This window comes from Salvelinus sp. IW2-2015, linkage group LG28 (genome assembly GCF_002910315.2).
Source record: "Salvelinus sp. IW2-2015 linkage group LG28, ASM291031v2, whole genome shotgun sequence".
Taxonomy (NCBI): Eukaryota; Metazoa; Chordata; class Actinopteri; order Salmoniformes; family Salmonidae; genus Salvelinus; species Salvelinus sp. IW2-2015.
This window is the reverse complement of record NC_036868.1, coordinates 19,280,980-19,307,310: the sequence shown is the minus strand read 5'-3', so window position 1 is coordinate 19,307,310 and position 26,331 is coordinate 19,280,980. Positions and strand designations below refer to the sequence as shown.

Sequence of the window (26,331 nt, the reverse complement as noted above, 5' to 3'; positions counted from 1 at the left end):
ACGCTGTATCAACAGTAGGCCAAGGCTATATCTTGTTTATTGAGAACATGCCTCACACATACAATACAATTTACGGGAGCCTAGTATTTTTTATTTGAGGATAAGTGCGATGCATAAAGGCCTATACGCATTTCAGCTAATTACAATAATGTTGACTGTCAACACTCCAAAGATATTGAGCAAACAGTGGATTTTTTAAATACTGTTGCCTATGCTATTTAATAAACTGTAGTATCAATCCACAATGGACTAGGAGAATATTCTGTGCCCCTAACCGAAATTGGAGTTGATGACAACGCAATAATATACAGAATTTGAGAAAAATGCATGAGGTATTAAGCCATGGAAGGCCTTGATTGGCCAAGCCCTCATCACACCTAAAACTTGTTTATTCATCAAAACCCAGCCACTTCTGCCAACTATTGTGTTCATAATAACTGCTGTGAAAATAGCAAACATATTTCTGACACACCCCTAGACCTATAGCACTATGCCAGCACTTAGATTTACCACTTGCATTAGGTTTGTTAAAATAAAACCCTTAGTGTTGTCTCAAACTTTAACTAGTCTTGTGATTGGGCACACCTCTTTGACCTGTGTGCCCTGAGTTAGTCCAAAAAACTTGACTGCTGACATGCAAAACATTTTGGGACTGTATTAACAGTGGACTAATTAAAAAGTTTAAAAAATAAAATTAAAAAATAGTTTTTCAGTGGATTTTTCCTTTAAGGCCAGATTTCAATCTTAAGCATTACAGCCTGCTTGACGTTTAAGGGATGATTCCAATTGAGCTCACATCTGCAGCGTTTACCTTCAATGAGATATCTGTGAACGTGATTGATTTGATCTTTCCATGACAGACTGACCAGGTAAATCCAGGTGAAAGCTATGATCCCTTATTGATGTCACTTGTTAAATCCACTTCAATCAGTGTAGATGAAGGGGAGGAGACCAGTTAAAGAAGGATTTTAAGCCTTGAGACAATAGAGACATGGATTGTGTATGTGTGCCATTCAGAGGGTGAATTGGCAAGACAAAATATTTAAGTTTGTTTAAACGGGGTATGGTAGTAGGTGCCAGGTGCACCGGTTTGTGTCAAGAACTGCCACGCTGCTGGGTTTTTCATGCTCAACAGTTTCCCTTATGTATCAAGAATGGTCCACCACCCAAAGGACATCCAGATAACTTGACACAACTGTGTGAAGCATTGGAGTCAACATGGGCCAGCATCCCTGTGGAACGCTTTCGACACCTTGTAGAGTCCATGCCCAGACAAACTGAGGCTATTCTGAGTGCAAAAGGGGGGGTGCAACTCAATATTAGGAAGGTGTTCCTAATGTTTGGTATACTCTGTGTATATTTAAATGCAACTACGGTGTGAAATTCTCTACTTTTTTCATCCAGCAGGTGTTTAAAAACCACACATGAAAATGTGCACAAACGGGCCCTTAAACGTTTCTATCATTTCAACAGTTTTTACAGAGAAATGTTCACATATAAACAAGACATTAAATGAAACGTAAATGAAGGGGTTGAGAATGTCAATAGCTTGAGCCAAGTCATGTCTACTACATATATAAAGGACGTCACGCTGCTTGCTTAGCGAGTACCGCTTCCCCTTGATCGACTCATATCGAGACTTCCAACTCAGGACCTCTGCCCCACAAACACACGTGACCTCCCTCCTGAAGTGTTCAAACCCGTCACACTATTGAAAAGGCCTTTTCCAATGGCGCAAGGAGTGACACTTCAGCTTAAGGAGTGAGTTTTACAGTTCTCCCATTTGCTACACATAGACAGATAATCAAAGGGTGCATCTCAATAGTTTGAAACCATCCCTACTATAGCTTCTGCCAATGGGTACTTTATGATAGGGAAGGACTAGAAAAGCAAACAAGCTTGAGCTACCATTACATTACCAATACCCAGGTGGTGCAAATATGGCTGGCATAGAATCAGGCGATGGTACTGTATCAGAGTCTCACAATGCTTTAGGGTTGGGACGGTAATGGCCAAGCGTTCCATCTACAGCTTTGTTCAGTCCAGTCATGTTGAAAGGGAATCAAAAGAGTACCAACAAATGGTAGCTAAGGGCTAGGATTCAGTCATTGTCTTTCAACAGGTGGCGCCACTCCTACTTCTTCGACTGTTAGTCCCTCTACCGATCAGTGCAAACAAAAGTTACGCTATCTGATGTAAGACAATGGGGTTCCGTTTGAAACAACCACAGCCTAGGCGCATAATCACTGTATTTCAGAAAGTATTGAATTTAGTAATATGGCCCTGCCTTTTTCCCCACTAGGTTGTATATTGTTTATACCTATCCAATGCTTTCAGATCTACAAGTGCCTGGGGGTTAGGGGTTAGGCATTGTTAAATTGAAGCCTGGGCCTTGGTGCACCATACATGCCCACTGCCCCGCCCTCTGTTGTGGCAAGGGTGTGAACTGTGAAGCTTAGTCAGACTTGGGACTGGTTAGCCAGGGTTTTTGTCCCCCTTCAGTCGGCGGACGAGCTTCTCGCTGCTCCGTCGGATGGAGGCGCGCAGCTTACTGAAGGAGCTGCTTCTCTTCAGGGAGCCACGGTCATCCTACGGGGAGAGATAGCAAGGGAGGGTTACACACACATGCTCACCCACATGTATGCATGCAACTGCTCATACACATGTATGTATGCACATGCTCACACACCACACGCACATGCTCGTACAGACACAAACACACACACACCAGTGGGGGCTGCTGAGGGGAGGACGGCACACACACACCAGTGGGGGCTGCTGAGGGGAGGACGGCTCATAATAATGGCTGAAACGGAGCGAATGGAATGGCATCAAACCATGTGTTTGATGTACTTGATACCATTCCACTCCAGCCGTTACCACGAGCCTGTCCTCCCCAATTAAGGTGCCACCAACCTCCTGTGGTACATACACACATATACACACACAGGCCCAATTGTCTGTATACATGTACATATACACTCATGCATACTCTGGGTAGGGCTATACAGTCACACTGTAGGCAATCAACTGCAGCACATACTTTTATAGACTAAACATTTACACAGGCTGCCCAATTCTGATATTTTTCCCACAAATTGGTCTTTTGACCAATCACATCAGATTTTTTCACATCAGATCTTTTTCACAACTGATCAAAAAACCAATTAGTGAAAAACAGATCMGAATTTCGCTGCCTTTGTAAACACAGCCTAAGCAGGACGATCTGGATTTAAACCAAATAGCAAAATTAGAGCAGTTGAAGGGAGAGCAGCTCATAGTAGAGCTGGAATGAAATGAATGGGTTTGATACCGTTATATTAATTCTGTTCCAGCCATTACAATGAGCCCGTCCCCCGATTTTAAAGTGACACAACAAGCCACCGCTGTCTTCACTGACATTTTCGACCTCTACCTGACTGAGTCTGTAATACCTACACTACCGTTCAAAAGTTTGGGGTCACTTAGAAATGTCCTTGTTTTTGAAAGAAAAGCACATTTTTTGTCCATTAAAATAACATCAAATTGATCAGAAATACAGTGTAGACATTGTTAATGTTGTAAATGAGTATTGTAGCTGGAAACGGCTGATTTTTAATGGAATATCTACATAGGCGTACAGAGGCCCATTATCAGCAACCATCACTCCTGTGTTCCAATGGCACGTTGTGTTAGCTAATCCAAGTTTATCATTTCAAAAGGCTAATTGATCATTAGAAAACCCTTTGCAATTATGTTAGGACAGCTGAAAACTGTTTTGCTGATTAAAGAAGCAATAAAACTGGCCTTCTTTAGACTAGTTGAGTATCTGGAGCATCAGCATTTGTGGGTTTGATTACAGGTTCAAAATGGCCAGAAACAAATAACTTTATTCTGAAACTGGTCAGTCTATTCTTGTTCTGAGAAATKAAGGCTATTCCATGCGAGAAATTGCCAAGGAACTGAAGATCTCGTACAACGCTGTGTACTACTCCCTTCACAGAACAGCGCAAACTGGCTCTAATAGAAAGAGGAGTAGGAGGCCCCGGTGTACAACTGAGCAAGAGGACAAGTACATTAGAGTGTCTAGTTTGATAAACAGACGCCTCACAAGTCCTCAACTGGCAGCTTCATTAAATAGTATCCGAAAAACACCAGTCTCAACGTCAACAGTAAAGAGGCGACTCCGGGATGCTGGACTTCTAGGCAGAGTTGCATAGAAAAAGCCATATCTCAGACTGGCCAATAAAAAGAAAAGTTTAAGATGGGCAAAAGAACACAGAGACTGAACAGAGGAACAGAGACTGTCTCAGTATGTAAAAATGTAATAAAATGTATGCACTCTACTGTAAGTCGCTCTGGATAAGAGCGTCTGCTCTTGGCCGGTAGGGATATCCTTGTCTCAGTATGTAAAAATGTAATAAAATGTATGCACTCTACTGTAAGTCGCTCTGGATAAGAGCGTCTGCTAAATGACTAAAATGTAAATGTAGGAACAGCTCATAGTAATAAATGGCTGGAATAGATTGAATGGAATGGTATCAAACACGTGTTTGATGTGTTTGATACCAATCCATTTATTCAATTCTAGCCATTACTATAAGCTGCCTTTCCTCACCACGAAAAAACTTGACTCGAGTTGAACTTTTGACGGACAAAAACGGACAATGATGAATGCATATATACGATTTCATCCTTGCTCATGAGTCTCTGTAGCCGTAGCCTGAGCGATAGAGAATTGTGCTCTTCCTCACCCCATTCCATTCCAGACTGAGGCTGACCTCCTCTCCCCCGTGTAGGCCACCGTCGTACTTCACTGTGATCACCTCAGAGGTCAGGCTCTCACTACTGCTGCATTGGTTCTCCATGGCCGTGCTGTTCCTGGAGGCCTCAGCAGCTAGAACACACCGCTTCTGGCTCTATACACACACAGACGCACACACAGATGAACCCATGATTGCATGAGCGGGCCTAAACGCAAAAGCATGCATACACACGAATGCATAAACACACACACATCACATGAACACATACAACATGGAAACACACAGCAATACTACTAAGTGTGGGAGGATAAACACATCCTGGCCATTCCCTGGCCAGGTATTTCCTAAAACYTCACATTTCATTGGTATTAATAAGTCACTTGCGGGTGAACTCCTTTCCCTACTTGTAAATGGTTACGGTTGTATGTATATGATCATTCCTCACAATCAAATGCCGACCGCATTATCTCCCAAGAGAACTCTCCTCCGTTATTGTCACAGCCGTGCATATCGCCCCATTAGTGGATACCAAGATGGCCATCAAGGAACTTCACTGGACTTTATGCAAACTGGAAACCATATATCCTGATGCTGCATTTATTGTAGCTGGGGATTTTAACAAAGGTTATTTGAGAACAAGACTACCTAAATTCGATCAGCATATCTATTGCAGTACATGAGCGAGTAACACGCTCGACCATTGCTACTCTAACTTCTGCGATGCATACAAGGCCCTCCCCCACCCTCCTTTTGGCAAATCTAACCATGATTCCATCTTGTTGCTCCCCTCCTATAGGCAGAAACTTAAACAGGAAGCGCCCGTGCTTAGGTCTATTGAACGCTGGTCTGACCAATCGGATTCCACACTCCAAGATTGCTTTGGTCACGTGGACTGAGATATGTTCCGGGTAGCCTCAGATAAATAACAACATTGACTTATATGCTAACTCGGTGAGCGAGTTTATGTATAGGAGATGTTGTACCCACTGTGACTATTAAAACCTTCCTTAACCAGAAACCGTGGATTGATGGCAGCATTCACTCAAAACTGAAATCACGTACCACCACATTTAATCATGGCAAGGCAACACGGAATATGGTCGAATACAAACAGTGTAGTTATTCCCTCCAGATTACAAAAAGAAAACCAGCCCTGTCGCGGACATCGATGTCTTGCTTCCAGACAAATTAAACAACTTCTTTGCGTGCTTTGAGGACAATACAGTGCCACCGACGCRAACCGCTACCAAAGACAGGAACAATGGAGGCCAAGATAACTGAACTAAATGACCATCGCCCCGTCACACTCATTTCTGTCATCATGAAGTGCTTTGAGAGACTAGTCAAGGATCATATCAACTCACCTGTCACCTTAGACCCACTTAAATTTGCTTACCGCCCCAATAGGTCCACAGACGATGCAATCGCCATCACACTACACACTGCCCTATCTCATCTGGACAAGAGGAATACCTATGTAAGATTGCTGTCCATTGATTACAGCTCAGCATTCAACACCATAGTACCCTYCAAACTCATCATTAAGCTTGAGTCCCTGGGTCTTGACCCCGCCCTGTGCAACTGGATCCTGGACTTCCTGACGGGCCGCCCCCAGGTGGTGAAGGTAGGAAACAACATCTCCACTCCGTTGATCCTCAACACTGGGGCCCCACAAGGGTGCGTTCTCAGCCCCCTCCTGTACTCCCTGTTCACCCACGACGCGTGGTGCATGGCCATGCACGCYTCCAACTCAATCATCAAGTTTGCAGACGACACAACAGTGGTAGGCTTGATTACCAACAACTATGAGACAGGAAGTCAAAATTATCATCAAGGACAATAACCAAGCGAACCACTGCCTGTTCGTCCCGCTTCCATCCAAAAGGCGATGTCAGTACAGGTGCATCAAAGCTGGGACAGAGAGATTGAAAAACAGCTTCTCTCTCAAGGCCATCAGATTGTTAAACAGCCACCACTAGCACAGAGAGGCTGCTGCCTACCTACAGACTTGATATCATTGTCCAGTTTAATAAATGGAACACTAGTCACGTTAATAATGCCACTTTAAGAATGTTTACATATCTCGCATTACTTATCTCATATGTATATACTGTATACTACACTATCTATTGCATCTTAGCCGCTCTGTCACTGCTCATCCATATATTTGATATTTATATATTCTTATCCCATTCCTTTACTAGATTGTGTGTATTAGGTTTTGTTGTGAAATTTGTTAGATATTAGGTTTTGTTGTGGAATTGTTAGATATTACCTGTTAGATACTGCTGCACTGTCGGATCTAGAAGCATAAGCATTTCGCTACACTCGCAATAACATCTGCTAACCATGTGTATGTGACCAAAACAATTTGATTTGATCTATATAGGAATTTCATTATGAACAATACATTCATGTGGACCCTACTATAACTGAACACTTGCCTTTTTTACCCTTCCTAAAAAATAAATAAAAACTGTAAAAAATAAATAAAAGTTAAATAAAACAATTATATTAATTTAAATAAAATACACTGCTCAAAAAAATAAAGGGAACAATTAAACAACACAATGTAACTCCAAGTCAATCACACTTCTGTGAAATCAAACTGTCCACTTAGGAAGCAACACTGATTGACAATACATTTCACATGCTGTTGTGCAAATGGAATAGGACAACAGGTGGAAATTATAGGCAATTAGCAAGACACCCCCAATAAAGGAGTGGTTCTGCAGGTGGTGACCACAGACCACTTCTCAGTTCCTATGCTTCCTGGCTGATGTTTTGGTCACTTTTTGAATGCTGGCGGCTTCACTCTTAGTGGTAGACATGAGACGGGGGTCTACAACCCACACAAGTGGCTCAGGTACTGCAGCTCATCCAGGATGCACATCAATGCGAGCTGTGGCAAGAAGGTTTGCTGTGTCTGTCAGCGTAGTGTCCAGAGCATGGAGGCGCTACCAGGAGACAGGCCAGTACATCAGGAGACGTGGAGGAGGCCGTAGGAGGGCAACAACCCAGCAGCAGGACCGCTACCTCCGCATTTGTGCAAGGAGGAGCAATGCCAGAGCCTGCAAAATGACCTCCAGCAGGCCACAAATGTGCATGTGTCTGCTCAAACGGTCAGAAACAGACTCCATGAGGGTGGTATGAGGGCCCGACGGTCCACAGGTGGGGGTTGTGCTTACAGCCCAACACCGTGCAGGACGTTTGGCATTTGCCAGAGAACACCAAGATTGGCAAATTTCGCCACTGGCGCCCTGTGCTCTTCACAGATGAAAGCAAGCGTTCACACTGAGCACGTGGACAACGTGAAACAGAGTCTGGAGCGCCTGGAGAACGTTCTGCTGCCTGCAACATCCTCCAGCATGACCGGTTTGGCGGTGGTCAGTCATGGTGTGGAGGTGGCATTTCTTTGGGGGGCCGCACAGCCTCCATGTGCTCGCCAGAGGTAGCCTGACTGCCATTAGGTACGAGATGAGATCCTCAGACCCCTTGTGAGACCATATGCTGGTGCGGTTGGCCCTGGGTTCCTCTAATGCAAGACAATGCTAGACCTCATGTGGCTGAGTGTGTCAGCAGTTCTGCAAGAGGAAGGCATTGATGCTATGGACTGGCCCGCCCGTTCCCCAGACCTGAATCCAATTGAGCACATCTGGGATATCATGTCTCGCTCCATCCACCAACGCCACGTTGCACCACAGACTGTCCAGGAGTTGGCGGATGCTTTAGTTCAGGTCTGGGGAGAGATGCCTCAGGAGACCATCCGCCACCTCATCAGGAGCATGCCCAGGCGTTTGTAGGGAGGTATACAAGCACGTGGAGGCCACACACACTACTGAGCCTCATTTTGACTTGTTTTAAGGACATTACATCAAAGTTGGATCAGCTCTAGTGTGTTTTCCACTTTAATTTTGAGTGTGACTCAAATCAGACCTCCATGGGTTGATAATTTGATTTCCATTGATAATTTTTGTATGATTTGTTTGTCAGCACATTGAACTATGTAAAGAAAAAAGTATTTAATAAGAATATTTCATTCATTCAGATCTAGGATGTGTTATTTTAGTGTTCCCTTTATTTTTTTGAGCAGTGTATATATATTTTTAAATGCAGACCGGACCCACTTGTTTAGGGGTGTGAATGGCTGCCGCCTCCACTGTCTCTGCTGCCTTCAGTTTGCCCTGTCGCCTGTAGAGAGCTCCCAAGTTCCTCAGGGTGCTGGTAATGGTGGCACTGCACGGGGTCAAAGGTCAGGGTTTGTGTAAGCCAGGTAATATTCATTAGTGTACACCGTAGCAAAACCTTTTGCAACAGAAAACTAAAACAAGTCTTTCTTGTTGGACAATTTCAGATATTCCTTCCCTGTTTCGGCCTGTTTTCTTTCATTTCATGCCTAATACGGCCCAGCCTTAGGCACAGATAAGGAGGGAGAATGAGGAACTGACCTTACATCAGTGACTCAAGGGACAAATTCAGCATACTCAGTCAGAAAACTACTGGGTAGATGGTGAATCTTTAAAATAAATTTCTTACTAGGCAAGTCAGTTAAGAACAAATTCTTATTTACAATGACGGTCTACCAAAAGGCAAAAGGCCTCCTGTGGGGACGGGGGCTGGGATTAAAAATAAATTAAATAAAAAAATTGGACTAAACACACATCACGACAAGAGAGACAACACTACATAAAGAGAGACCTAAGACAACAATATAGCATGGCAGCAACACATGACAACACAACATGACAACATGGTAGCAACACAACATGGCAGCAGCACAACATGGTAGCAGCACAAAACAGGGTTTCTTGGGCACAGACAACAACACAAAGGCAAGAAGGTAGAGACAAAAATACGATCTAGGATCGGCTTCTTGGTAAAGTTGTCTAGATGCTGATCTTGAGTCAGTTTAGTATTTTCCCCACTAATGGTTAAGGTTGGTATTAGGGGAGGGGAAGCTGATCCTAGAGCTGTACCTAGTGGAAACGTCACCCGGAGCATGGAGATGACTGACCTGTCCACTTTGCGAGTTCTGTCCCAGCTGCCTTGATCTCCTATAGACAGACCTTCTCTCTGTCTGCCCTGAGGAGCACACTTTTAAACATGGTCAACAAGAGAATGGTGAACAATGGCTCAGTTGGTTGGAGCATTGGTTGCTGTGCAGGTTATAGTCCAGTGTGGGAAGATTGTTTACTATGGTTGTAGTAGGTGAAATGGGCCTGAGTTTGCTCACCTGTTCCTCCCTCTCCTCTGCCTGCATCCAGATGCACTTGACCTCCCCTGTATCGACAGACAGACAGACAGACAGACAGACAGACAGACAGACAGACAGACAGACAGACAGACAGACAGACAGACAGACAGACAGACAGACAGACAGACAGACAGACAGACAGACAGACAGACAGACAGACAGACAGACAGACAGACAGACAGACAGAGACAGACAGAGACAGACAGACAGACAGACAGACAGGTTAACTGGTGTAATGGAACCAATAGAATAGCCCCAAAAGAGCAAACCCACCCATCCAGCATGCAGGCTAAGCGAAACACAGCACATCTCAAGGATTTGAAAGAGTTAAAGTACTATTTCAACCCAGGTATGGCTGGGAACTAGAGGCATTTTCCATTCTGTTTTCACAATAAAAACTTGAATGGAAGTTGTAAATGATGGGTCCTTACCATTTGTATAGCCACTGGCCTTCTCGTGGGCATGGGTTAGGATCTCTTTGTACAGCACTTCTGCTTGTTTAAACTTCCCCTGCTTTAGGTAACAGGAGGCCTAAGAGAGGAAGGGAGATACTTTTGATATATATAGTGTATGTGGACACCTCTTCAAATTAGTGAATTCGGCTATTTCAACCACACCTGTTGCTGACAGGTGTATAAAATCGAGCACACAGCCATGAAATCTCCATAGACAAACATTGGCAGTGGAATGGCCCTACTGACGAGCTCAGTGACTTTCAACGTGGCATCGTCATAGGATGCCACCTTTCCAACAAGTCAGTTCGTCAAATTTCTTCTCTGCTAGAGCTGCCCTGGTCAACTGTAAGTGCTGTTATTGTGAAGTGGAAACATGAGGAGCAACAACAGCTCAGCCGTGAAGTGGTAGGCCACACAAACTCACAGAATGGGACCGCCAAGTTCTGAAGAGCGCAGCGCATAGAAATCGCCTGTCGTCAGTTGCAACACTCACTACTGAGTTCCAAATTTGCCTTTGGAAGCAGTCACCACAATAACTGTTTCTTTAGGAGCTTCATGAAGTGTGTTTCCGTGGCCGAGCAGCTGCATAGAAGCCTAAGATCACCATGCGCAATGCCAAGCGTCAGCTGGAGTGGTGTAGAGCTCGTCGCCATTGGACTCTGGAGCAGTGGAAAAGCGTTTTCTGGTTTGGGCTAGTGATCTAGTGAAGGGAAATCTTAATGGTACAGCATACAATGAAATTCTAGACGATTCTGTGCTTCCAACTTTGTGGCAACAGTTTGGGGAAGGCCCTTTTCTGTTTCAGCATGACAATGCCCCCATGCACAAAGCGAGGTCCATGCAGAAATGGTTTGTCGAGATCAGTGAGGAAGAACTTCACTGGCCTGCACAGAGCCTTGACCTCAACCCCATCGAACACCTTTGGGATGAATTGGAATGCCGACTGCGAGCCAAGCATAATCGCCCAACATCAGTGCCCGACCTCGCTAATGGTATTGTGGCTGAATGGAAGAAAGTCCCCGTAGTAATGTTCCAACATCTAGTGGAAAGCCTTCCCAGAAGGGTGCAGGCTGTTATAGCAGCAAAAGAGGGACCAACTCCATCTAAATGCCCATGATTTTGGAATGAGATGTTCGACGAGCAGGTGTCCACATACTTTTGGTCATGTAGTGTATCATTAAGACATCATGAGTGGAAATAACGACATTCCAAACATATGACAAGGAAACAAATTCTATACAAACGTCAATCAAATCAATCAATCAAATGTATTTTATACAGCCCTTTTTACATCGGCAATTGTCACAAAGTGCTTTACAGATACATATTTGTTATGTTCCTGTGCATTTATCAACAGACTATTGACTTGACAGTGATGTACCTGTCAATGAGAGGCTCTATAAAATACAGGTCAGTTGAATTACTAGAACCTTCATTTAGGCACAATCCATAAACACCCATTAGCCCCTATCCTCTAGTCACATCTATAGATCTGAAAGGGATGGATACTGTAGATGAAAGCAATACGGCTGATCTCTGATTGGCAACGTGGACATCCACCATATGGCTTATTATACTAATCCAATCCTTTCACATCTGCACAATGTCCAAGGAGGTAGAGGCTAGGGGTTGTTTCTGGAAACGACCATGGTCTTTCAAAACGGAGTACTAGCCCAGGCACCAGGCAGATTCAGTGAGCTGCTCTGTTTGGGACTAGATGCTAGCGTCCCGGTATTTTCCTTTCATCATTCCAGCAAACTTCTATCAACTGTGGCAGATGCTTAACCAAGCCAGACCATTAAAACTCAGCTCAGCTCAGTAGTGTGGAAAGGGTACCAGTCTCTCACCAGCTTGTTCTTGGTTTTAGCCATGTTGGGGTCGTCGGGGCTAAGCCTGGTCTGGTAGATGTCCAGGACCCGTTGGTAGTGCTGCTCCACCTCTCCATACTTCCCCTGGTTCTGGCACAGCAAGGCCAGGTTGTTCAGCTGCTTGGCCACGTCAGGATGCTCCTTACCCAGTATCTAAATCAACAGGAGTTAGGAGTTTAGGGTAGGATGAGTTATTTAGATAAACGCAGACACACAGTTTACATAGACATTTTAGTCATTTAGGAGACACTATCCAGAGACTTACAGTTAGTGCATTCATCTTAAGATAGCTAGGTGGGACAACCAAATATTTCAGCCATAGAAAGTACATAAAGTACATTACATTTCCTGAATAAACTTGAGAGCAGGTCAGTGCTAGCAGAAAAAAATTATACATTGAGTGTACAAAACATTAGGAACTGCTCTTTTCATTACATAGACTGACCTGGTGAATCCAGGTGAACGCTATGATCCCTTATTGATGTCACCTGTTAAATCCATGTTCTATTATTATTTTACACACACACACACACACACACACCACACACACACACACACACACACACACACACACACACACACACACACACACACACACACACACACACACACACACACACACACACACACACACACACACACACACACCCCTAGTGACCCACCTTCTCCCTAATCTCCAGCGCTCGTTTACACAGTGGCTCGGCGTCTTTGTACCTCCCACTCTTCCCATAAAGCACAGCCAGGTTGTTGAGTGTAGCGGCCACCTGAGAGGAGGGTAGGGGACATTAGCCACAGGGTCAGTGACACTCACACAGCCGCTAGGTCAATGACAGCTACACTGACTAGTAGCTGTCAGCCTTAGGATTGGAAGGGGAAGCAGGTATGGGAGCAACACAACAGTGGGGTCAGGGACAAACACAAAGTGATGGCCATACACACACATAGACATAAAGTGATGGTCATACACACACCGCCGGGTGGTCCCTGCCAAGGGTCCTCTCCCGTACCGCCAGCGAGTCGTTGAGAAGGTTTGCTGCCTCTTTGCACTTATTCTGGTCCCTGGAAGGAGAGGGGTGGAGGGCCTGGTTACTAGGGTATCGCCATGGCAACCTCAGGGTAAAACCAGGGTTAGGGTTGCCAGAGCTTGGCTGTTTTCAACAACAACAATGGTCCCCATCATGTGAGAAGAGTAACTGACTATTTATCATGTTAAACCCGAACGCTTTCACTGTCAAACATAAGGCTGGGATTGGGCTGCAGAGTTGGTGGATCGTGCTTTGAATGAAATGGTGTGGCTGGCAGGTATGATTTCCACACTAAATCATACAGACAGAAGAAAAAACAAACATTTGGGCCTGGCAGCTATTCCAAAAAGGCGGAGCCTATGTCCTTATAAACTTCCTGCATCATAATGTGCTTCAACACTGAAATTTGACACCTGATATTTTTACTCTATTGGCAGCCACTGCTTCTTTGAAGTTTAGAACCTGCTAGCCCATTGCCATCTGTGGGAAAGCTAGGTGCCCCCTACATGAGGCATGCACAAAAGTGGATCAATTACTTAGCTCATGTCAGCTGTTGTCTATTCTAAAGTAACATAATCCTAAATCGATGGTACCATAACGTTGACCAATTAGTTTTGGAAAAAATAAGAAAATATTGATATTCATATTTAGTCATATATGACTGGAAGACCATAAGAGCACTCATTGAAAGGATACATAACTTCAATGTAGTAAAGACAATAGGCCTATGCTGTCATCACTATAATATGTTTTATGTTCTCTGATCAGATTCTTTCCATTACAAACACTATCCCGTCTTACTCTTATCAAACTGGTGGAACAATATCTGATCGGAGAACACTGAATATAACACAGGATCGTTCCTGTGGTCCGTCATCATCTTCTCCGGCATCCCGCGGGGCTCACCTGTAGACCAGGGCCAGAATGTTGAGCATGGTGGCCACGTCTGGGTGCTCGTGCCCGGAGGTCTTCTCCAGGTCCTCCAGGGCCTGTTTGCAGAGAGGCACGGCCACCTCGTAGCGGCCCTGCGAGGCGTACTGGATCACCAGGTTGTGGAGCGTACGCAGACGGCCTGGAATCTCGTAGCCACCCTGGTTGGCGGCAGCCATCGCCACATTGCTACTGTGCTGCTGAACTGAAGGGAATATGGAGTCTACCTTATTTAATGACATAAAAACTGTGACATTATCGCTACCGCTAGTTTACTAGCTAGTAATACTAGCTTGCTAGCTGCTAGCTTCTAATACATGCAACAAATCATTTGTGCCACTGACAAAATAATACCACCAACACCATTACAACAATTAGTAATTGTACTATTGTCGTTAGGGGAATAAAAGTTTCTTTTGTTTCTTTTTTGTGACTATCATTGCGGTTACTGTTAGTGTTTCACTGTGCCAGAGAATGTTTGAAAGCTACATAGTAGGCCATTCTGATACTGCAGACGATTCTAGATTAGATTACGGTAATAATCCCGGTCTCTAATCCCCTGCCCACCCAGTGCTTACTGCCATGGCCCTGGTTCTCCTCTTCGTCATTGCGGAAGAGGTCATCCAGTGTCTCCTTGCTGGAATCCATCTCTTCCTGGTGAGTAAAGCTAGGGTTGTATTATCACTAACGTTAAGGCACACACAGCTAACAAGAATTGTTCCTAGAACATGAGGTTAAGTTCCCACTCCTGTCTGACTGAAAAGAAAGCCCAACAAAACTTTGAGAACATATCAGGTGATTCATGTTCTGGATACATTGACAATGTGGAAGAAAAACGTCCCTGTTCATGTCATCACCATGCAATTTTTGGACTGTCCTGGAATGGTTTTGCGAGAAAATAAGTTGTTAGAGATGCTAGAATGCTATCTGTAACATTGATTAATTGTTCTGGGAACCAAAAGTTGTTGGCTTGGCATGCATTCACACATTCTGTGGCACTGTTGAACCCATGCTTGTCTCTAAAAGTCTCCTCTTTAGTACCTTGACATTAACTCTGGCTTCTTTTGTACCTTCTGTTATAGCATGGATCCCACTGCTGCCACCAAAAACCATTAATCATATTGTCTGACCTGCATTTGAGTATAAAGTTCTCAAACATGATCTAGGAAATGTTGCTGTCTGCAGGGACTTAAATCCCAATGGCTCCCGAGTGGCGCAGCGGTCTAAGGCACTGCATCTCAGTGTAAGAGATGTCACTGCAATCCCTGGTTCAAATCCAGGCTGTATCACATCCGGCTGTGATTGGGAGTCCCAGAGGTGTGTTATCTGGGTTTGGCCTGAGTAGGCTGTCATTGTAAATAATAATTTGTTCTTAACTGACTTGCCTTGTTAAATAAAGGTTAATATTTTTTCTTAATGAATGCTGAGAGAGCAAGTTTATACTAGTCTAGCAATATACATATTTCTTTTTTACAATTCCTGATGGCTAAATGGGGTGGATTAATGCCTGTAAGTTTGTTTTTGATCTGATAAAATGTATTTATGTTTTACTTGAAATCAGTTGAAAATCTCTAAATAAACTATGATGAAAAAAAAGAGTATCCTAAAGTGGTGCTGTGGCGGTGACTATTGACTCACGGGGGACGAAAGGTCATCGCCGTCGTCGTCATATCGCCGGAGGCAGCTCATGAACTCCAGGTGCTTCCTCTCCTCCTCCAGCTGCGCCACACTCTGCTCGCTCTCCTGCAGCCTCCACTGTGCCCCCGCCAGCTCGTCCCGCAGCCACTGGTTTTCCTGGCACAGCTGCCTCACCTGAGCACGCAGCTTCTGCTTCTCTGCCTCCACCATGCTAAGGTGGGCCGACAGGGCCAGCAAGACCTGGGGAAGGGGAGGTTGGAAAATAATTATTGGAAAAGACAATATGGCCGCCAGTCCACCCATCACACTTGCATGGGAATGTCCGTTCTCGTAATTCTATTTCTATGGGTGAAAACCCAGATAGGCCTTTAACCTGAAACTGCATAGGTTTTTCTCAGGGTGACATGTCTTGCCTTATGGTTTGTTCAAGACAACTGGGAAATCAGAAAAATAAGAGGTCAAATCATGACGTCAGGGATCTTTAGGTCGGAAAGTCGGAGCTCTAGAAAGAGGCCCGAGTTCCTGAGTTGAAATTGCGAGTTGGAAGACCGTTCAAAACTATTTTTCCCACTCGGAGATAGTTTTTTCAGAGTTCCTAGTTGTCTTGAACGCACTGAAGCCGGAAGTCAGAGATTTTTGAGTTCCGAGTTCCCAGTAGTTTTGAATGCTGCATTACTGTGGCTGACAGCAAGTAAGTGTCATCTGACCTCCCATGACATGACCTCAACCCTAACTTGATACATACTGACAAGACTATGCTAATTGCTCTAAGCTAAAGAAAGCTTACCCCAGCTGCCACAAGCAGTACCCTTAACCTCTGACCTCGGTCAGGTCCATCAGGCAAAACAGAAGTGAAACAGGAAGCACAGTGGCTAGCTACAAATTGAAAAACGCTTTCTCCTCCTCACCAATGTTAAGATAGACAAAGAATGAGAAACAGATATTCTTGATCCAAAATCTGAGCGCAGTCCCACATGTGATTTTGACTAAGAGACTGAAACATTAACTTAAGAGTTTTGGCATATAATGTACCATAGACATCTGACTTGTACATCACCCACATAGGCTGCTACAGCCACAACGTGTTTGTGCATTTTTTATTCCTGCCACATGTATAACCATAATAATCAAATAAAGAGTTTTACTTTTCTACACAAGAGATTGCCTATGAATGTCAAGAAAGTTTTTGTCCTGCAGACATTTATTACATCAGCAGCATCTGTTCTTCATCTGCAAATTGCAAAGATTACAATTCAATGTATCTGACCTGCGCTTCGCCCAGCCCAAGCTCTAGGGTGTCCAGTGAGCGGCGGATGGCCCTGGCCTTCTCCTGGGCAGGGCTGGGCTCCTCATGGTTCTGGCTCCCCTCCACCTCCAGGCAGTGCAGGCTCCCCAGTAGGCCCTCCAGGAGAGAGTGGTGCTCTAGTCTCAGGGCCTCCATCCCCTGGATCACCTGCCTGGTCTGGCCCAGCATCTCCTCCTGGGTTGTCCTACGATCGCCCAAGACCCTCTGCGGTGCCACCAAGGCAGGTGCGTTTTCATACATCCTGGGGAGGGATGGAGGGTGGGGAAGAGAGGACATGGAGAAAAAAAGAGGGATTAGGTCCTAATTCAATTAAATTAGAAATAGATTGTGTAGTAGAAGAACCCCATTTTCTCTGGGCTTCGAGGGCTGCAGCACTGCTGGTTTTCATCCTTTCCCTCTTATCTGGGACTGATTCTGACCTGGGACACCAGGTGAGTGGAATCTGTGGGAAATCCATGTCATTTATCAATTAATTAACTACAGATGCAGTATTTTATATACACTGCACAGCATGTTGCACTCACCTGGGTAAAAATCTGTGAGAGAAAGGCAGACACATAATCATTTAATTTCCTGGTGATGATGAGGATGTGTGGCATTTGTTATTTCAATGTAATGCAGTCAAATATTTTTCTCAATGCGATTTGGACCAAGGAGAGTGCAGCATGCTGTGCTGTGACGCGCCCCCCCAAAAAGACTGCATCTCAGAGAGAAAAGAAAGTAGTAGTGCTCGGGACCTTGAGGTTTGGATTTGAATACCCCTGATGTAAAACAGTTGGCTGTTAGTGCTGTACATGATCAATCCAGGAAGCAATGTTATCACAGACCAAGTAAGGCGATCAGAGTTAATTTTGGCAGTGGTTATTCTACTGTCTTCTTTATTTTCCCCTTGTGTTGTCAATCAATAAAATTATATTGTCTTCGCTGCGAGAACACACAAATTAATCCTAAACGTGTTAACAAGAGCAGGGTATTTAGTTTAACTTGAAAAGAGCAGTATATTTTGTTAAACCTACCTTAAGTTGAGAATTGGGAGACAGAGAGACGCTGATCCTAATCCTGTGTTGATGTGAGGCACTGTAAGCACAATGAAGTAGTGTGATGAAAGATTTGTCCACCGCTTAGCCACACCCTATGAGTAAGACAACAAACGAATATGGCACTAACACGCACCCAATTAAATACAGTATTTGGATTGGCAATGAAACATTGTGCATATACTAATACAACACACAGACACACACACATAGGCACAACAACACACACCACACACACACACACACACACAACACACACACACACACACACACACACACACACACACACACACACACACACACCACACACACACACACACACCACACACACCACACACACACACACACACCCACACAACCAACCACACACACACACACATACACACACACAAGCACTCTCTGTCTCTCTCTCAAACTTAGAGCCATGGACTCCACTCACAAACTCCCACATAATCCAAACCCATCATCTCAAGCTCACCCGCGCTCGTCGCAGCTAAAATTAGATATTCCCATAGTACCCTGACCCCTGCAGAGGGGTCGCTGGCTAACCCAAGGAATGCTTTTGTGAATGGGCACCGGGACGGGCCTCAACAATGGCATGACCCGCCATACAACCCTCCCAGTATGATTTGGGGCAGTTTGAGTCCATCATAATAGGGGGGGGGGGGTGCTGCTACAGACATTTCATGAGAGGAGGATGTGCAGTCTGCAAATAAAATTGTCCTATTTGATTACCGTGGATGGATATATTGTTATTCATTGTCCTATAAGACCAGTGGAATATAGTGAAAGACATGCCTGACACATTATTGATTATATACACCCTGTATGACTATGGGACCAATGGAATTAAATATGAGATAACACATATTGAAGCCAATCCATACACATCATAAAAAATTATGCATGTGAAATGTGAATAAATACACATAGAGCTATCATAATTTATAGATGTTGTGACATCCCAGCCCACAGTATCCTGGTGCTGCTCTGTGCCAGAATGTTAGCGGAAGTCCATTGTAAGAGTCATGGTGGCTAATAGATAACATTGTCTTCTCTGTTTCTAGGCTGTGCCTATTGTCACCAAAACAAAGAGTTCCATGCCAACTGTACTAGACAGCTGGCACCGCTCTTTAATGAGTGGGAGTGCTCCTGGGCTTGAGCACAGTGAGGGCACAAACTACCTACGTGTGAGTTCAAGGCAACTCGCTTCGAGAGAAAAGCTCTGTGCATACTCAGGCTGTACAACTGATGTACAACGCATTTGACACAATGGTTGCAATATAACGGATACAGTATGTTAGTTACACAATAACTTTGTCAGTCTTGAACTTAGGCATGAGAAATAGCTTGCTTTCACCCGCTATTCGTTTTGGGTGGAGATGGAATAAATGAAGGTGTGGCAGAGCTGTGTCTACAGAATAAGGTCTAGCGAACATATCTGTTCCAAGTGGAAAAAGGATCTACTTCTGATAGAAATTACACCATTCTCCATGCACTGTCATTTACAAGTTGATAAGAGCTAGGTAATAAATGAGTAATCCGTTTGGATAAGGGAATGTGAAACCAGTCATATGTGTCACGGCCGATGCTGGAAGAAGCGGACCAAGGTGCAGCGTGGTAAGCATACATATTTCTTTTTTATTTGAATGTCGCCAACAAAACAATAAACAATACAACACGACCGTGAAGCTTAACAGGGCTATGAAGCCTCTAAGAAAGTTAACTTCCCACACTGAAAGGAGGGAAAAGGGCTACCTAAGTATGGTTCCCAATCAAAGACAACGATAGACAGCTGTCCCTGATTGAGAACCATACCCGGCCAAAACATAGAAATAAAGAAACATAGAAAACAAAACATAGAATGCTTTGTTGCTTCGTGTCCGATTTCAAAAAGGCTTTACAGCGAAAGCACACCATATGATTATGTTAGGTCAGAGCCTAGTCACGAAAAAACATACAGCCATTTTCCAGCCAAAGAGAGGAGTAACAAAAAGTAGAAATAGAGATAAAATTAATCACTAACCTTTGATGATCTTCATCAGATGGCACTCATAGGACTTCATGTTACACAATACATGTATGTTTTGTTCGATAAAGTTCATATTTATATCCAAAAATCTGAGTTTACATTGGCGCGTTATGTTCAGTAATGTTGTGCCTCGAAAACATCCGGCGAATTTGCAGAGCCACATCAATTTACAGAAATATTCATCATAAACTTTGATAAAATATACAAGTGTTATGCACAGAACTAAAGATATACTGTACTTCTCCTTAATGCAACCGCTGTGTCAGATTTCAAAAAAGCTTTACGAAAAAAGCACACCTGCCATGTTGTGGAGTCAACAGAAGTCAGAAATAGCATTATAAATATTCACTTACCTTTGATGATCTTCATCAGACTGCACTCCCAGGAATCCCAGTTCCACAATAAATGTTTGTTTTGTTCGATAAAGTCCATCATTTATGTCCAAATATCTCCTTTTTGTTAGCGCGTTTAGTTCACAAATCCAAACTCACGAGGCGCGTGCAAGTCCAGGCGAATGTTCAGACAAAAAGTCCAAAACGTTATATTACAGTTCGTAGAAACATGTCAAACGATGTATAGAATCAATCTTTAGGATGTTTTTAACATAAATCTTCAATAATGTTTCAACCGGACAATTCCTTTGTCTTTAGAAATGCAATGGAATGCAGGTCGCTCTCACGGCCACGCGCATGACCAGCCCATAGTCAAACAGCTCTTATTCTCTCCCCCTTCACAGTAGAAGCCTGAAACAAGGTTCTAAAGACTGTTGACATCTAGTGGAAGCCTTAGGAAGTGCAATATGATCCCATTTACACTGTATATTAGAAAGGCAATGAGTTGAAAAACTACAAACCTCAGATTTCCCACTTCGTGGTTGGATTTCTCTCAGATTTTTGCCTGCCATATGAGTTCTGTTATACTCACAGACACCATTCAAACAGTTTTAGAAACGTCAGAGTGTTTTCTATCCAAATCTACTAATAATATGCATATATTAGCTTCTGGGCCTGAGTAGCAGGAAGTTTACTCTGGGCACGCTTTTCATCCGAACGTGAAAATGCTGCCCCCTATCCCAAACGGCAGCAAACTGAAGCAGAAAAGCTCTGTGCATACTCAGGCTTTACAACTGATGTACAATGCATTTGACACAATGGTTGCGATATAACGGATACAGTATGTTAGTTACACAACATAATGTTTGTCAGTCTTGAACTAGGCATGAGAATAGCATGCTATTCACCCGCTATTCGTTTTGGGTGGAGATGGAATAAATGAAGGTGTGGCAGAGCTGTGTCTACAGAATAAGGTCTAGCGAACATACCTGTTCCAAGTGGAAAAATGATCTACTTCTGATAGAAATTACACCATTCTCCATGCACTGTCATTTACAAGTTGATAAGAGCTAGGTAATAAATGAGTAATCCTTTTGGATAAGGGAATGTGAAACCAGTCATATTGCAGCAAACTGAAGCAGTAAAGTTTATGAAATCCTGTGCCATTATGCAGAATTTAAATTGTATGGCCTTTTAACTTGCAGGGATGGGCATTCTCGAATGTCTTCATTATAGGCTACCCTGACTTTCTCTGTCTCCTATTTATATCATGTTAAATATCAGTATTGACAATCAGTAGGCCTAATAACCAAACAAATTAAACTGCCAATTTACTGTTAGTTCCCTTCAGTTGGTATAGCCTACATTATTATTCCATATGGTTTCATTTACCTTCATTTGCTTCCTCTGTAAACGCCTTCATGGCCATGTGCTTGTTGCTGAGGATCATTAGTAACAGTTGATAATATATAAAAAAAGAAATGTAGGCTAATTAAATCATAATGAAATGGAGCGCAGACCAAGCCGTAACAGTTTGAAACCGACCCATTGCGCAATACTAGGCCGCGTCACCAGACAGTTTCATGGATAGTGCAGGCAATAGACCAGGGAATAGGCTACTATTGTACACTATTCCCCTTATTATAATTATATGTACAATAATCTTCCAACCTTAACATGGGTTGAATCACTGAATGTGTCAATTTCTTTCATGAGTAAAGGCTCTCGAAACCATTTTTTATTATTCATAAATACCTTCCTAAACCTAAATAATCGACATAACTTTTTCTCTACCAATTGATGCTGAAACAGAGACGAATATGCATATATTTAGACGGTTTTCTTTAATTGATCCCTATTATTCTGAACCTGTACTCTCAATATATTCTAGCGTGTCGACAAAATTCGAACTAAAAGGTGCATCACATTAAAAGGGATGGCTTAAGATAAATATACTGAAAACCCCATTGAATTAAAMATCTGTTGGCCAGGAAGTGGGAGGGTTTTCAGCGGTTGAATGAAATGTATTCAGAACGCGCAAGGTAGCCACACCTGCAGAGCCAAATAAGGTAAGTCTGAATACCAAATACTGAGAAGTACGTAGGAAAGGCATAAATTCTTAAGTCGGGATCGGGCCCTTATACATTTCATACGAGCTACAAAATACTTTAAAACTGGAGGAGAGAGTGTCGCTGTCTGAGTTTAAAGCTCTGATAGAAGAAAATGTCATTGACCATTGTAATTGCTTTTAATGTATTGTATTGTGCTCTTGTGTTATGTGTACACTCCTGACATCTCGCCAGGTGATCCTCACAAAACCTCAAGGGTCTTTTCCTGGTTACATAAATAAAAAATATACATATGCCCATCAGGGGCACACTCAGTGTCTTGTCTCACATCTTTATACTGGTTTCATTATGTAAGCCTCGAATGAACAATGAAGGTCAATTGTTTATATTAATTTGCTCATTTGGGGAAACAGCACAAATATCCTTTAGGTTAGTATAATCATAGTGTGGCACTTAGATCACTGCTGTGTGTTGGCCTAAAGACAGTTATTCGACTCATACAAAAGGGTACACCAATTGTCTTTGAGGTGGTTGAATGAATGGAGTGACAGGGATTGAATCAGATCTGCTACATTAGTAAACACACAAAGATTCACCAACCTCGTTTCGAGGAGATAGCTTTCCCACAAATTATTCCTTATTCACTGTGCACTTTTTGGTAACCTTGTTCAATATTGAACCAAAGATTCTGATTTCTGGTTCTCAACCCACTCTTTCTCCCCAATGGTACAGAATAAATGGAACTCACAAGTAGATGCATGCATTACACAGGAAGCCACAGCAAGTTATTATGAAAAGTCATGTGAACATATTTTTTTATGTTGGGGAGGGGGTTCGTTTTACTACTGTCAAACAAATTATATCATATATATTATATGTCCAGGTTCCAACGTGAATAATATAAACTGTACACAGGTGCCTTGACACCTTACCTAACCAATAATGTTCCTAACTCAATGAACATGCAATGAAAACAGTGGTGAAAGAGATCTTTACCACTGTTGTTCACTGTAAGCATCTCCTAAAAAGGTACTTCTGCCAAGAAGCTACTAGAATGTAGAGAAGAGCTCTCCAATCCTGTTCCTGGAGAGATACCATACAGTAGGTTTTCACTCCAACCCCAATCTAGCTCACCTGATTCTAATAATTAGCTAGTTGATAAACTGAACCAGGTTAGTTACAACTGGGGTAGCTCTCAGGAACAGGATTGTAAATCCCTGATGTAGGCTATGTGCTGTACACTGTATAGTCTATTTGTAATGTCAATGAAATACTTGTAATATAATGGTGGCAAATAGAAAGACATATTTTGGCCTTCCTCTCTGCATATAAAACAGGGATGAGGACCTTTTTAACTGAATTGAATAATACTTGGTTATTTGAATAGATTTATATGTATCCTTCAATTTGTAAATTATTGTCAGAATATTATTTCCTGTATCACATATTGATACTTTTAAAATATGGTAATACTTTATCCAGGTATAATGGTTTATAACTTGTTAYACAGTTGAAATTGGAGGTTTACATACACCTTAGCCAAATACATTTAAACTTAAGTTTTTCACAATTCCTGACATTTAATCCAAGTAAAAATTCCCTGTCTTCGGTCAGTTAGGATCACCACTTTATTTTAAGAATGTGAAATGTCAGAATAATAGTAGAGAGAATGATTTATTTAAGCTTTTATGTCTTTCATCACATTCCCAGTGGGTCAGAAGTTTACATACACTCAATTAGTATTTGGTAGCATTGCCTTTAAATTGTTTAACTTGGGTAAAACTTTCGGGTAGCCTTTCACAAGCTTCCCACAATAAGTTGGGTGAATTCTGGCCCATTCCTCCTGACAGAGATGGTGTAACTGGGTCAGTGTTGTAGGCCTCCTTGCTCGCACACGCATTTTCAGTTCTGCCCACAAATGTTCTATAGGATTGAGGTCAGGGCTTTGTGATGGCCACTCCAATACCTTGACTTTGTTGTCCTTAAGCCATTTTGCCACAACTTCGGAAGTATGCTTGGGGTCAATGTCCATTTGGAAGACCCATTTGCAACCAAGCTTTCACTTCCTGACTGATGTCTTGAGATGTTTCTTCAATATATCCACATMATTTTTCATTCTCATGATGCCATCTATTTTGTGACGTGCACCAGTCCCTCCTGCAGCAAAGCACCACCACAACATGATGCTGCCACCCCCGTCCTTCACGGTTGGGATGGTGTTTTTCTGCTTGCAAGCCTCCCCCTTGTTCCTCCAAACATAACGATGGTCATTATGGCCAAACAGTTCTATTTTTGTTTAATCAGAACAGAGGACATTTCTCCAAAAAGTACGATCTTAGTCCCCATGTGCAGTTGTAAACCGTAGTCTGGCTTTTTTATGGCGGTTTTGGAGCAGTGGCTTCTTCCTTGCTGAGTGGCCTTTCAGGTTATGTCGATATAGATCTAATTTTACTGTGGATATGGATACTTTTGAACCTGTTTCCTCCAGCATCTTCACAAGGTCCTTTGCTGTTGATCTGGGATTGATTTGCACTTTTCGCACCAAAGTACGTTCATCTCTAGGAGACAGAACGCATCTCCTTCCTGAGCGGTATGACGTCTGCGTGGTCCCATGGTGTTTATACTTGCGTACTATTGTTTGTACAGATGAATGTGGTACCTTCAGGTGTTTGGAAATTGCTCCCAAATATGAACTAGACTTGTGGAGGTCTACAATTCTTTTTCTGAGGTCTTGGCTGATTTCTTTTGATTTTCTCATGATGTCAAGCAAAGAGTCACTGAGTTTGAAGGTAGGCCTTGAAATACATCCACAGGTACATCTCCAATTGACTCAAACTATGTCAATTAGCCTAACAAGCTTCTAAAGCCATGACATAATTTTCTAGAATTTTCCAAGCTGTTTAAAGGCACAGTCAACTTAGTGTATGTAAACTTCTGACCCACTGGAATTGTGATACATTGAATTATAAGTGAAATAATCTGTCTGTAAACAATTGTTGGAAAAATGACTTGTGTCATGCACAAAGTAGATATCCTAACCGACTTGCCAAATCTATAGTTTGTTAACAAGAAATGTGTTGAGTGGTTGAAAAACGAGTTTAATGACTCCAACCTAAGTGTATGTAAACGTCCGACTTCAACTGTAATGTCTTATAACAAGGCTTGCGTTGTGTCTCTCTATGAATACATTTCTCAACCAAACTGGCTGTTATTTAGCAGATCATTAAGATGATTATAAGTCATTATAAAGTGGTCATAATATGTTGCTGCTGACAAGTAGGCATTTTAATACATTATAACTGCATCATTATGCATTATACCTGAATGCTTACTGAAAATATTTGTGTCATTTTATTTCTAGGGAATTTCATGCACATCATAAAATAATGAGCAGACGAACGTCTAGCTTCATCGAGACCACTATAAACTGTATAGGCGCAAACACATTCACATAACGACGTGTTACCGGTACGCCAAAGTAGCCTACATTCACGTACCTCTAAATGTGGAGTGGATTCCTTTCGACTGAAGACACTGGGTATCGTCGGTGTTGTCTGTTTGACATCGCTTTAGCTCTGTGGAAAACATCCAATCGATAGCGTATATCGTCCGACAAACTCCGGCTACGTGCTCAAATTGG

The 26,331-nt window shown here is 42.9% G+C and overlaps 1 protein-coding gene across 3 annotated transcripts; it reads right to left on the bottom strand.

Annotated features, from left to right (window-relative positions):
• Positions 1 to 19: 19 nt before the first annotated feature.
• On the bottom strand, positions 20 to 26,331 carry LOC111954441 (kinesin light chain 1). 3 transcript variants are annotated; one of them, XM_023974189.2, is made up of 15 exons: positions 26,189 to 26,331; positions 18,238 to 18,298; positions 17,183 to 17,462; positions 15,916 to 16,155; positions 14,856 to 14,931; positions 14,254 to 14,482; positions 13,294 to 13,381; positions 12,985 to 13,086; positions 12,302 to 12,475; positions 10,431 to 10,530; positions 9,979 to 10,025; positions 9,760 to 9,839; positions 8,873 to 8,981; positions 4,734 to 4,898; positions 20 to 2,589 (listed from the first exon to the last, which is right to left on the bottom strand). In XM_023974189.2, exons 1-15 carry the CDS (start codon positions 26,277 to 26,279, stop codon positions 2,476 to 2,478), a joined length of 1,956 nt encoding a protein of 651 aa, XP_023829957.1. In that variant the 5' UTR covers positions 26,280 to 26,331; the 3' UTR covers positions 20 to 2,475. The 3 variants fall into 3 exon arrangements, with proteins under 3 accessions (XP_023829957.1, XP_023829958.1, XP_023829959.1); XM_023974190.2 differs by having other exon boundaries at positions 9,760 to 9,827; XM_023974191.2 differs by having other exon boundaries at positions 17,183 to 17,663; positions 26,189 to 26,268.